General features: G+C 38.1%; 1 protein-coding gene across 1 annotated transcript in view; it reads left to right on the top strand.

Moving 5' to 3' along the window:
- LOC136873995 (uncharacterized) overlaps window positions 1–15,044 on the top strand; it is a 270,477-nt gene that overhangs the window by 149,870 nt on the left and 105,563 nt on the right. Inside the window, exon 8 of the mRNA XM_068227561.1 lies at window positions 6,524–6,732. Within this exon, the coding sequence (XP_068083662.1) occupies window positions 6,524–6,732 (209 nt within the window). The remainder of the gene's footprint in view (window positions 1–6,523; window positions 6,733–15,044) is intronic.

The raw sequence follows: 15,044 nt of genomic DNA, 5'->3' as shown, positions 1-15,044 counted from the left end.
CATTTATGGCATTTTCTGTGAATATAATGTTTCCATCTTAGCTAACCTCTCCACAACACCAAGTTCTCGTCTATTGATAGCTCGCAGCATGGATGACACAATTCATTCATTTCATTATTGAAATAATCCATCATAGGCAAATTTTGTAAATTGGATCACTTGACGTTCATTCTCTTTGGAAATGCCAACATCACGAAACATGAAAAAAACCTATCTCTTGACATGAATTTGGGAACAGCAGATTAAATAAATAATGTTTCTTCCTACAGTCATTTATACGGTTCACTCGAGTCATCCCCATAAGAAACACTGTGCCTCCAAAAGTTTTCATTTCCTCAGCAGTGATGTCCTTCCAGTCACTCATTCTCAGCCTTTTCCCCGTGCTTTCAAACAGAACATACTTTGAATAATCGTTGCATTCTTCAGCAAGAAATTCAAAATATTGGAGAGTGAAAGGAAGTATAAAATAGCTATAGGTAGTCGACTATGGTGGGATCACTTTGAGTCCTCTATTGCCCAAAAACTGAATTTTTTGTAATTCAGAGGGTCGAGTAGGAAGCCACTTACGTGCAGTAGCAGCTGCCGATACCTGTAGCAATTGTGGAGATTCTTTGCCTGGAAGTGTGAATTGTTTTTCTTCATGTGAAGGAACGTTAGCACTATCTTCAAGATTCCCAATTGTTTCATTCTCATCCAAACTTTCAGACTCTATTTCTGAGTCGAAAAACTCCATCTCATCATCCGACTCATCTCCGAGATCATCAAGTAATGTCACAATGTCTTTATCATTGCAAAACTGCTGAGGCAGTATTTCTTCTGTTGAAGTGCGCATTTTATTGTGTGGATCTCGAGATGTTGAAGGAACTGCATTGTCGGCCATCTGAAGAAAATATAAAGAAAATTATAACATAAGCATCATGACACAGTCAAAAATGATTACTACAAGTTCTTTCACCTCACTCATAAATATGATCCAAGAATAAATGACAGTTACAAGTTCAAATTCAATCCTTTCACTGAACTTATTGCAGTAGTGGAATTTATTTATTTAAAAAGTGGAATTACTCATAATTTTCTTGGGGTAATAATGAACAGAAAATACAGTGTCTTACCTCTCATTGAAGTTGTCTTGTTGCTCAAGATCCCAAAAAGGAATGATGACGTATGACAAAACCTGTGGGGAGGAAATACACGGGAAATGGAATATGCATGCGCAAATCTGGCTACGAATGAACCCACTAATGGATTGGACTTACACGATGTGCAGGATGACAAAGCAAGTCTTTCTTACCATGGAGGAAACCTGTGATTCACATTTCCAAGTACCTGTCCCATGATGCGCTAGGCGTATGTTTCGCACATGCTTGTAAACTAGTGTCACGTGCCCAGAGTGTGATCCGCACTGAACGTGTTAAACGAAGGCAGTGAATACTGAGTGGGCTTTCAAGCTCTATGTTACGTGGTATAGTACATTCACGTCCCTCATAGGAATTCCAAGTATTACACATTCGGGATCACTAAATAGGATGCAAAACACATGTACAAGAAGCAGGGATAGAGTCCCATGCTATGAAAGTGTCCCCAAAATCAGTCACATTACTCCCAGGGAAGAAAAGGTAAATTTAGAAAAGGCCAAAATAATCATAGGGAATCCCATAATTGAATGACATCAAAGAACAACCTACTGGGCTTGAGTGCCCAATTCATACAGAGCTTAGGCCCAAACTGCACTGTGACTAGGAGGAAAGAAAGCTAAAATCCTAAATGATCAACGACGACTTAAATTTAAAAAATGCCTAGTCACAGTAACGGAAAAAAAAAAAAAGTGGAGGATTCCAAGGGTTAATCAATTCTACATCCTTGTGACTTTTACAATTTTATGTTAGCCCTGCATGAGGGAAAAGTCATAAGGTGAACCTACACTTGCCCAGTTACTCACAGAATGGCAGGAATAATCACTAAATCACTTAATAAGAAAACTATAAGGTCCTACCTGAACAGTTACACGTTAAAATATCTCGCTCAACTAGGAGAGGAGTCATGAAGATGATAATAATCTTCACATTTCGAAGATCCCATTACCTTGCCGGCAGTTGCACACAAAGTTCACATGTCCAGTTGCATACATAAAAACTAAGGAAATAATTTGCTTTTTTTATAGTTAGCTTTGCAGCTGCTGATTGGATAGAGTTAGGGCCTCTTTAACAATCTAGAAAGCGGTACTAACTCGAAAAATGAAATTTGCCATGTTTAAATCAAGTTGCAAGAGGTAGGGCTAGATGACGCACGGTATAGTTGTAAGAGGGTTGGACAAATTTTGGGGGAGACCGTAGACAATGTCACAGTAATTGCATAATGTTATGCAGTGTATAACTGCGTCTGACACCAATGAAAAACTTGCTTGTCACATCTATGAGGATGCTTTCCTCTATTAATTCCGGTCAGTAGGACCAATGTTTATCTTCTTGTTGGACAGTATATTAAATAATGGTTGATGAGACTGCTCATTCTGATAAATGTAGGTTTAATGAATAGGGAATCACCATGCACACGTTGCATGATCAACACTTTGAAACACAAGGACCGAGCAAGTGGCCGTGCAAATTGGGTCACGTAGCTGTCAGCTTGTATTCAGTAGATAGTGGGTTCAAACCCCACTGTCAGCAGCCCTGAAGATGGTTTTCCATGGTTTCCCATGTTCGCACCAAGCAGATGTTGTGGCTGTACCTTAATTAAGGCCAAGGTCGCTTCCTTCCCATTCCTAGCTCTTCCCTATCTTATCTTGTCGCCATAAGACCTGTCTGTATTGGTACAGTGGAAAGCAAAATTGTAAAAGAAGGAAACACAGAGGATACAATATGAACTCCCAACAAGTGTAATACCGGGCGAGTTGGCTGTGCAGTTAGGAGCGCGTAGCTGTGAGCTCGCATCTGGGAGATAGTGGGTTCGAATCCCACTGTCGGCAGCCCTGAAGATGGTTTTCCGTGGTTTCCCATTTTCACACCAGGTAAATGTTGGGGCTGTGCCTTAATTAAGGCCACGGCCGCTTCCTTCCCATTCCTAGGCCTTTCCCATCCCATCATCGCCATAAGACCTATCTGTATCGGTGTGACATAAAGCAAAGTAGCAAAAAAAAAAAAAAAAAAAAAAAAAAGTGTAATATAGAGTGTGTCTGTGCCATAGCATTGCATATGCTTAGCCCGGGTGAGAAGTTTGAATTTCAAACTGTACACACATTAAGTGCCTTTGCTGGCAGGACCTAGTGTTTACAGTGCACTATGTCTTCTGGTATAGGCTAGAGCAATTTTGTTACTTTCATTGATCTGTCTCTGTCTTATCCTTGGCTTTGACTATATGAAAGTGACTGAGGTATGAGCGATGCTAGTAATGCCATTCCTTCTGCAGCCAGTCCCTGCTATGAATGGTGTGAAAATGTTGCTCGTAGGGTCGGTTGGTGCATGCATTTCAGTGGGCTTGGCAGACTGATATGTAATAGCAACTTCTGGCTCGGTGAGGAAAGCAACGGAAAACTACCTCACTCCTCATTTCCCTAGTACGCCTCTTCAGTGATGCCTAGGCCATCTATGACAGCTGATGGCAGAGCTGTTGAGGATCCAACCAGCCTTAGAGCTGAAGACTGAACATACATACACACACATTAAAGAACATAAGGCATTGTGAATCAGATATACTGATTATTTTTAATTCATTTTCATTTTCATCCTAGTTAGTGGATACATTTTAAATTATCATTTCAGCTTGTGCTATCAGGGGCTGATGGCCTACAGTTTAAGCCCCTTGAAATGACAATTATCATAATCTTCCAGTAAAGATATTGATTTTTCCAGGGTTGTCGAGATCTTTTTCCATTTACCACAAAATATTTTTTTCTCCTTTCATCTATATATAGCTCCTCTCTCTACATATGATCTCCTACTTAGTTTATCTTTAAATAACTTTTTAGATAAGGAGAATTAAGTAGGCAAATTTAAACAATAATTAGTTAATTGTTTTCGTATTTAAAAGGTAATTAGATTCCTGCTCATTAAAATTAAAAATATACTGTAGATTACAGATGCATCATAGACAGAGAGTGAAGAACATGATACATACAACTTGTATATTATACAGTACTTTGCTGTAGTGCTCCAAAATCTGGGGTAGACTTCTCATTATATTTGTTGTCCTTTGGGTGATCAGTCCATAAACTAGTTTGCAGCCCTCAATGCCAGCCTATCCTGTGCTAAGCTTTTCATTTCCACGTAACTGCTACATCTACTGAAATCTGTTTATTCATGCCTTGGTCCACTCCCATTGTTCTTTCTGCCTGCACTTACCTCAGAAACTAACTGAACAAGTGCTGGATGTTGAAAGATGTTTCTTATCAATCTGTTCATTCATCTGATCAAATGTTACCAGATTATTCTCCTCTCACCAATTCCTTTCAGTATTTTGTCATTTGTGATCCCATCTAACCATTTGACCTTCAGCATTTTTCTGTAACTCCCTATTTCAATAGCTTCCATTCTCCTCATTTCTGTCCTAGTTATTGTCCATTTTTCACTTCCATACAAAGTCACACTCCATACAAAAGTTTTCAATAACATGTTTCTAATATGTATTGCTGTCTTTGATGTGAACAAATGTACTTTTTAAAGAAAGGTCTCCTGTGCTTGCGCTAGTCTTCATTTTATGATATCCTTACTCCTGCCATTGCTAGTTATTGTACTTCACAATTCATCTAGATATGTGTTACAATTTTGAAACTGTTGGATACTAAACTAACAATGCAGTAGTTTTTACACTCGTCCTGTTTTCTTAGGAATAGGGATGACAACATTCTTTTTAAAATCAAATTGTACTTCATCTTTTGAATAGCTTCACCATACCAGTTTCTCCCAAGGCAGTCAGTAATTCATTTCCAGATGCATTGTTCCTAGTTAGGTAGGTTTGCAATATTGTCAGATTCTGAAATGAGGACATATCTCTCTCTCTCTCTCTCTCTCTCTCTCTCTCTCTCTCTCTCTCTACAGTGAATGAGTCACTACTCATTGTATATAATTGCAATAGAAGTTGGTTATAACAACACACGAGAGGTCTGATAAATTATATCATTATAAACCAGTGTTATTATAACTGGGATTTATGCAGTCATGTGAGGTAGAAAATGAAATATTGAACAAATCTTCATTAGGCTTTTTTTAGACTATTTACTTTTAAGCCTGACATTAAAGTGGAAAATTGAAATGTACAACATAATAATACTGTATGAAATTTCATAAAAGGATGTGTGTGCAGACAGAGGGAGGGAGGGAGGGATGGGTTGGCCAGCTTCTTTTAGGCTTTTTATAAGTATTCAGAATGGAAAAATCCCTGGAAACTAAGATATTGAGGGAATCATATATTATTATCTTAATATTATGTGCATTATAGTTACATATACGAAGGTCGATCAAATATAAATAGGATTTTTGTTTCTGAACATCAACAGTCGATAGGACTGCTGCGCTTATAGGCGGGACCGTTAGGAGTGGGGAGAGCAGGCTGTTAGATATTTCCCTCCGTTTCGCCAGTAACGCTCACTATGTCGGAGCAACTGGTGTACCCCTCCACTGCGCAACGCATTATTATAAAATTTCTTGCTCATGAAGGAGTTACAGCAGCGGAAATTGGCCAGAGATTGACTGCACAGTTCGGTGATCAAAGATTGTCAAGGATGCGTGTGTTTGCCTGGCATAAAATGTTTAAGGAAGGACACGAGAACTTTTGGGAAATCAGCAACACGATCGCCGTCCTTGGACCAGATTTACAGACGTAAACATTTGTGCGGTTCAAGACATTATTGACGACGATCAACAGGCAAGAGTGTCAGATTTTGCAGAACAAGTCGGATTCAGTTAAGGGAGCTGTCAAGCAATCATCACAAATGACCTACAGTTCCGTAAAGTGTGTTCCAGATGGGTCCCCAAACTGCAGCTCTAACTGTCTCCAGGCTACAGGAAATGCATTGGACTACACTTGATCATCTTCCTTACAGCCCGGACTTATCGCCCTGTGATTTCCATTCATTCCTACTGCTTAAAGAAGCTCTAGGAGGGCAACGATTTGAAGATGACGAGAGTGAGGAAGACTTCGTGTGCAACTGGCTGGTGACAAAACCCTGTTCTTTATATGATGAGGGAATCAAAATGCTGCCCATACGCTGGGACAAATGCATTTCCAAAGCAGGAAACTATGTGGAAAAATAAATTGTAATTGCCTTGTGTTTTTCAATAAATGAATTGAAATAAAAAATAAAATCACGTTTATATTTGATCCCCTCTTGCATGAAATAAGTTAGAAAAGAATGGATGATCAGTCTGTTCATTTTTGCTGTGGATTATTGTCTCATACAACCACTTTATAATTGATTTATTACAGACTAATTGAATATCCAATCCAATTCTGTGTATTCATCACTTTCTTGTTTGTTATTCATATACTGTATGATCGTCAGTTAAGTTCTAACTGTGGCTGATTTCAGATTGCGGTGGCTGTAATCTTCGCTTTGCTCATCCACTGTATTACCGTATGCACTGCACGCTGTTTCATGATCCAAACTTTAGTCTGACTATTCGCAAATACCATTGTAAAGTTTGTGGAACTGCTGTACTGGGCAAAGAGAATATTATGAAACATGCTGCAGAAATGCATGATGGTAAAGGTGCTTACCAGTGTCAATACTGCAAGAAGGTGGGTGAAAAATTTGCTTCATTTTTCTTACTGATTGCATGTTCACTCCAGGTTTATCATCTTCCTCTTGTTCCCTATCCTCCGCTCTTTAAACTAATAAAGAATATGGTGCTGTAGTCTACATCAATATTTAAAGGAGCGGGCAACTTGCCATCTTAAGTTTCGGCATTATTGGTAGATCAACATTTTCTATCATAATTTGAAATTGTCCCAAACTGATTGCATTGATACTTCTGAAATTAAAAAACGTTTTGAGGACTGCTCAGAAAATGAACAAAGGAGAAGTATTTTAAGCTTTTTCAGTTGTGAAATTACCAGTGTTTCTCCCCAATGTGACATTGGGTTCATCAGTTGGAAAGCACAGTGCTTGTACTATGATTCCCCCTCTAAAAAAAAAAAATCTTTGTACATCCCATCTTGAAATATGACTGAAATCTGAGAAAAAGGGTATGATTGTTGAGGAGTGTTAGGAGGATGATGGTGGTGATTGTTGTTTTAAGACTAAATACAACTGGGCAACCATCCTCTATTAAAACTAATCAGAAGGAAAATGGAAGTAGTCCAACACTTTGAAGAATGAAGGTGTCGATTTGTTAGGAATAAGGTTGACGTTGCAGTATGTGATTACATCTCAGATATGTACCTAAGAAAGCTATCTCATATTGGATGGCTGCAGGATAAAATTGAAATGGTATAGGCACAAGCAACAGACGGACACTGGAAAAATGTATGAAATACACTTTCGCTTTAAGTCTTTGGCCATGTAGATGGTTAGATCATCAAATAGCACCATCAAAAGTTGTGCACTTGTAATAAAATGCAACCAATATTGATGCTATAATGAAGCTAGACAAGACGAGGATTGAAGTAGTTTGCTATTGCCTTTCCTCACTGATTCAGGAAGAGCTATTGCAGCTTGTCTGACTGTAATGGCTACTTTACACGAGGACACTAGGTTTTGCAACTAATTTTATGAAGCAGGTACAGGGCGAGTTACCGTGTGGATAGGGGCGCATGGATTTAAGCTTGCATCCGGGAGATAGTGGGTTCGAATTCCACTGTCCGCAACCCTGAAGATGGTTTTCCGTGGTTTCCCATTTTCACACCAGGCAAATGCTGGGGCTATACCTTTATTAAGGCCATGGCCACTTCCTTCCAACTCCTAGGCCTTTCCTATCCCATCGTCACCATAGGACCTATCTGTGTCGGTGCAACGGAAAGCCACTAGCAAAAAAATATGAAGCAGATTTCATGAAAGTAATTGCATGAATGGTTGTTCATGTGGAGACTTACTGTAGTTTCATGATCTGTCCTTTAGGTCATCGGCCCAGAGGCTGGTAGGATCCTCAAATAGTGCCATCAAAGGCTATGCCTTTATTGGAAAACCACAAAAACCAATAGCAGCACCAAAATCAGGCATACTAGGCAAGATGAGGAGTGAGGTAGTTTGCCATTGCTTTCATCACTGGGCCAGACAGTGCTATTGTAGCACAACTAACCCTATGAGCAACACCTTTCATAATACTCGGACTCACTAGTTGTGCTCCAAATGTCATTACTCAGCACCACCCATACCCCAGCAGCTTCAATATTGTCACAGCCATGAATGAGTCTGGCACTTCGGTGGAAGCTACACTTTGCTCCGGACTGTGCCAAGAGATGGATGTAAAAGTATTGTATCCATTAAGAAATGACAGCACGCCGGAGTTTTGTAATATATTCTGCATTTTACTTCAGTATTATCTTATAGATGCTCATATCCTTGCAGCAACTACAGTCATGGCGGAGATGTTCTTAATGATTCTAAAGGCTGAAAAGAGAAACATATGAGTATGGAATAGGGAATGTTTAAATAGAAGATAGTATTTAGGATCTCCTGCAACCTTAGTGAAAAGGATAATTGTAGAAGATGGAATCTAAAAAGTAAATATCTAACTCTATATCTTAATGTGATATTTATTAAACATTAATAAATCATGTGTAACAAATATAAATAACTTATTTTTGAAAGCATTATCGTCTAGATGGAATCAGCAGTGTTGAACTAGCAAATTCTCGGCTTATAAATGTATTATTACAAGTAATGAATTTCATCGTGGTCCATGGTGGAATTATTTTATATAATAAATTCCAACTTGTAAATTTGAGAAGTTCCATCTTTCCACCATTTTAAAATCTTACATTTTGTGTTAGATTAAAATAACATTAATTTATTTTAAAATTAGTTTGTACGTTTCGTTTTTCAAAGAAAACATCTTCAGCCGTGATCTTGATTTACAGTTGAAATATGCAAAAAAAAACACAGGTTACATAAGTAAAATACAATTAACCACTCATATTAAAAACAACTTCTCCTTCACAAGATGAAAGGTCTAAATATCTAAAGAGGTTTTACTGAAGAAAATAGCTGAGAGGTATGCTAAATATAATTCACGGTTAAGGAAATGTTTCTTTTCCTACATAAATTTAATTTCTCTTTTTATTATAAATCTGATTTTTTTTTTTTTTTGAGTTGCAGATTGAAATTCTGTACATGCATTATTCCTCTCAGCCTCAACAGCCTTATTACCCTTAGAATGGGATTCTTTTTTAAAACATAGTAGGGAAAAGAAACAAATAACTCTTAATAAACTAGAGAACCTTAAAGGTCCAAAATAAGAAAACAAGCCACAGTTTAAGTTAACTCTTAACCAAGAAACATGCCCACCCTCGGTAAAAACTTGTCGGGAAGGGTCTTCGCAAAACAGGAATTACAATATTAGGAAAGGGCCCTAATTTTAATTGACATAGCACTAATAAAGACAAAGATTTAATCCTAACTTTTGCTGAAACTAAAGCAGCTATATAGACTCTCAATTGAAGTCCAAAACGATTTGAGGTTCGAAGCAAAGACAAAATTTCTTTCCTTAATCAACGGATTAAAGATGACCCATGATAACACTAAGGTAAATAAAGAACTGCAACATAGAATTAAACAAGGTAATGTAATTGTAACAAAAGCACATAAAGGAGGAACAGTTGTCATATTAAACAAAACTGATTACGTTGAAAAGACTGAAGCATTTTTCAATAATAATAATAATAATAATAATAATAATAATAATAATAATAATAATAATAATAATAATAATAAGTTCAAGGTCATTGATGAAGATCCTGCTACACATATACAGAGAAGTTTAAAGGGAACACTTAAGCAAATGTCTTTTGTTTTAAGTGATCAGGAAGCATAGAAACTTGTGAATATGAACCCGGGACTCCCGAGGGCAAGGGCCATGCCCAAGCTTCATAAAAAGGACGTACCTATTAGACCTGTAATCAGGTTTTGTAACAGCCCTACATATAAAACTTCTCAGTTAATTATAGGTTTTTAATACAAAATTATGTTTTTCTGGACATCAATACAACTCAGAAGGAAAACCATTTCTACTTTGGAATACATAGAAAACCCACCTTCACACCAACCACGATTAAAAACAATTCTTTTTATCCTGATATACAGAAGTAGTCCGCATATTACAGTTTCATTAACAGAGCCCTCAAAGTACCGTTGACTGAAAACTGAAGGAAAAAAGGAGCTTGGAAACATCCACAAACAGGCCCTGTTTAACAGTTTTTGTCTCAAAGTCATTTAATAAGATAATTGCTAAATACAAATATAGACAACAGATAAATTTGGTAGAACAACTGGAAAAAGCTAAAAAGTATATGAAGTTCTCATACAATAATCCTAACATTTGTGCACTTACAAATTTAGTTAAGAAACACAATATTACGGTAGCTTTTTCAATGAACAATAACACTAAACATAGGTTTTTCAACCATAACATAGTCAACAAATCCAAAGAAGAGGAATATCAGGATTCAGGAATTTGTAAGTTGACAAGCTCCCAATGGAGGATTTCCTTTATCGGACTGTCTGGACAGAATTTTTTCAATAAGGTATCAGGAGCATGTCAACGCTGAAAAATATAGAAGGTTCTCTGTAATGGGGTCTCACATGAAGGAAACAGGACATACATTCACCAACATTAAACAAGACCTTGAAATTAATAATAACATAAATGAGGGAAGACTTACGAATAATTTTGAAAACATTGATATCCTTGATAAGTTGACGAATAAGGATCGGAATTTAAATTATATGAATGAACAAAGAAACCCTCTATATGAACATATACTAGATACATAGAATTATTGAAAAGGAAGCAAACATGCTTAGCAAATAACATGAACAGGCACAACGTTTCTGATTCCCAGTTAGCACCTCCCTCCTCTCGAGAAACAACAACAGGTGACGACAAGGTCGACGCACCCTCGTCCTCCCTCTCCTTGCCGAACCGTGCTAGCAAGCAGACTACAATACACAACTACTATACCAGATTGAGGTCAAAGAACACAGGCACAGACCCACACCCAAAATAGTGGGAGGACGGCAGGCAGGGGTAAGTGAGGACCATCTGTAATACCCCCCCCCCCCCTTTTTTTCGTAAAGGGTGCTAAATGCCAACACATTTGAAAAAACTTTTTTTTTTAATTTTTCGTATTTCGCTAAGGGTAGCAGATTGTGTTACAAACTATCCATTTGCCTAGTTCATGGACAAGTGACAAACAGACTTCTAAGCACATCACAAGAGCATTTTAAATTTGACAATAAGGAATCCACCTTAAGTAATAACATTGTAACATCGTCACCATAAGACCTATCTGTGTCGGTGCGGCGTAAAGCAACTAGCAAAAAAAAAAAAAAAAAAAAAAAAAAAAATTGTAACAAGTCAACCAGTGTTTTTTCAAACACACTTCGAGCAGAAGCATGAAAGAGACTTTAAAAGACTTTTTATCTTTTTAATTGGAAGCTGAACAAGTGTTTTAATAGTATTTTGATTAAGGGTAAGTTTTTAATTACACATTTTAAGTATTCCTCCACTCTAATCCACCCCACCCCACCACTACTATCGTCCTTCCCCCATTAGATAAAGTTATAAGGCTGTTATAAGAACAATATATTGTGTTTCATCTTTTTTGTACCTAGGCATAAGTGAATGTAGCTGATGATATCTGTGAAGCAGACGAAACATGTACTATGAATGATTTTATAAAATTGCTAAAGGCAAGTAAAATTATTGATTAGGTGGTAAACAATTATTTGATTCTTAGTTTGTCATATTGATACGGACATGAAGTGGATAGTTTGTATTACTTTATGGTGCCAAGACTTGGACCCTAACAGAGAACACCACAAAATAACTTTGATCCTTTGAGATGTGGTGCTATCGACGCTTGTTTAGAATATCATGGATTGACAGAATACGTAACATTGAAATACTCCAGCACCTGAACAAAGAACTAGAGGTCATGCATAACATCAAAAAGAAGAAACTTTGGCCATATCATTCAAAATGATAAATACACTCCTTCAGCTTATCTTACAAGGTAAAATTGAAGGAAGGGGAAGTTGGGGAAGAATGCTATGGAATCTATGAGAATGGCATGGACTCAGTACCCCCACTCCTTTCCGAGTTACTGAAAACAAGAGCCAGATCGCCCTGATGACAGCCAACATCCAATGAAGATATGGTAGAAGAAGAAGAAGAAGAAGAAGAAGAAGAAGAAGAAGAAGAAGAAGAAGAAGAAGAAGAAGAAGCAGCTTAGTTGCAAAACCTAGTTTCATCCTGCAAACTAGCCTTTTTCATCTAGATGCACTAGTCATGCTCTGAATTCCATTACTCAGCAATACCCATACCTCAGCAAGTTCAGTAGAAGCTACATTGTGTTCTGGCCTGTGTCAAAAGATAGATGTAAAAATACTGCATCCATCAAGAAATAGGAACAGATGGGAATTACATTTTCAAGACAGAATACCGAACACTTCAAGAACAAGTATAAAGATGTAATAGAGACTGGAATTCAACAGAGCTGATAGAATTGGAGACCTGTATTGGTGAGAAATAATAGTTCAGACAGTTATTAGGAGGAGGTCCTTATTCACTGTCCTATTGAGATATGAAGGCTGAGTGGCTCAGACAGTAGATACTTGGCCTTCTGACCCATATTGACAAGTTTATCCTGGCTCAGTCTGGTATTATTTGAAGTTGCTCAGTATATCTGCCTCATGTTGGTAGATTTACTGGCATTTAGGGGCAAAGATCTCAAAGAAGATGCCAGTTGCGATGAATATAACAGGTGAAAAGGAGAACTGACAGAAAACTGCATCAATTAAGCCATGAAACAGAAGATTGGGTGCAAGAGAGGGAATTATTCAAAACATGTTATATAATAGGTCGTCAACTTTCATCCCTGAAAAGCACCATTAATGATGATGAACCTCGTAAGTCATCACAGCAGATTTTAGAGGATTTATATGCCAAAGACAATACTGCAGTAGAATTATTGAGAATTTAAATAACTTATACTAAAATGTGAGTGGTGGTGGCGGCTGTGATTATTGGTTTTGTTTACAATCTGCTTTACATCACACCGACACAAATAGGTCGTATGGCGACGATGGGATAGGAGAGAGCTAGTAGTGGGAAGGAAGCGACCGTGGCCTTAATTAAGCATTTCTTCTTCTTCATGTGCCATGTCCTCGCAGAACGTTGGCGATCAGTAGCATGATCTGTTGTTTGTTCATAGCTGTTCTGAACAGAGTAAGCTTTGTCACCCCAAACCACTGGCTCAAGTTGCTGAGCCATGATGTCCTACTTCTCCCCGGACCACGTTTTCCATTAATTATTGAATTGTCTACCCCTTTGAAGATTAATGGTACTGGGTAGAGAAAGATATGGGCATTTTTGCTCTAAGTGTTGGAGTATTACTTGCAGAAGGTGGTATTTCGAGTTCTGCATCATATGACCAAAGTATTCTAGTTTCCTTCTCTTGATGGTAGTGAGAATTTCTGGTTCTTTGTTCATACGGCGCAAAACGTCTATATTAGTCATTTTAGCTGTCCAAGGTATCTTCAGCATCCTTCGGTACGTCCACATTTCAAATGCTTGCAATCTCTTGCACATGGTCTCAGTTAGTGTCCATGCCCCAACGCCGCATAACAGAATGCTGAAAACGTAGCACCGGAGTAGTCGTGTCCGTAGTGAAATGGAAAGGTCACGGCTTGTCAAAAGTTTTCTAAGTCTCTGAAAAGAAGTTCTGGCCTGCTCAATTCTGCATCGGATCTCGTGAGTAAGGTCCCAGTCATCAATGATGTGACATCCCAGGTATTTAAATGTTGTTACTCTCGCGATCTGTTCCTTCGCTGTTGTGAGATTACCTCGAATGCCATCTTCTTTCCTGCTTATAACCATCCACTTGGTCTTCTTTACATTAAGCTTCAAGCCCATTGCGCTGCTGGCTTCAGTGACAGCATTAAGTAGTTCCTGTAGATCCTGGAGATTGGTTGCAAGTAGCACAGTGTCATCGGCGTACCTGATGTTATTTATGATGAAACCATTAACCACAATTCCTTGAGTCTTTCCGTAAAGAGCATCTTGAAAAATCTTTTCTGAATAGATGTTGAAAAGCATGGGGGAAAGAATACAGCCTTGGCGAACTCCTTTCATAATTGAGACTTCTTCCGAGACACGACCATCAACTCTTATGCCAGCACACTGGTTCCAGTAGAGATTACCGATAATACGAATGTCCCGTCCATCAAGTCCTAATTCCCAAAGAATGGCGGACTGTATCGAAAGCCTTTTCGTAATCGATGAAACAAGCAAAAACATCGACATTGACATCTCGGCACCGTTGGACTAATACATGCAGACTGAATAATGCCTCTCTAGTACCAAAACCATGTCTGAAGCCAAACTGCGAGGTTCCGATATTCTCCTCACATTTATGATAAATTCTCGCATGCAAGACTTTTAGGAATACTTTCAGAACGTGGCTTATCAAACTAATTGTTCTATATTCATTGCAGAATTTTGCATTGGCTCTCTTAGGCAATATTACGAAAGTTGATTTGAGCCAGTCTCAAGGAATGGTTCCACTGCGGTGAATACTGTTGAATAGGTCAACTAATAATGAAAGGGATTTTTCTTTCTCAAGGAGTTTCAGTATCTCAGCATACATTTCATCAGGGCCTGGAGTCTTCCCATTCTTCGCTGTTCTTTGCCTAGTGTGAAAATGGGAAGCCATGGAAAACCATCTTCAGGGCTGCCGACAGTGGGGCTCAAACCGACTATCTTCCAAATGCAAGCTGATAGCTACATAACTCAAACCGCACAGCCACTTGCTCGGTAATTATTGTTTTAAGAGGAAATACAACTGGACAGCTATCTTCTTTAAACATTAATCAGGTAAAATGGAAGAGGTCT

Source organism: Anabrus simplex, chromosome 1 (assembly GCF_040414725.1).
Source record: "Anabrus simplex isolate iqAnaSimp1 chromosome 1, ASM4041472v1, whole genome shotgun sequence".
NCBI classification, from domain to species: domain Eukaryota; kingdom Metazoa; phylum Arthropoda; class Insecta; order Orthoptera; family Tettigoniidae; genus Anabrus; species Anabrus simplex.
This window is presented reverse-complemented; position numbering and strand designations above follow the sequence as displayed.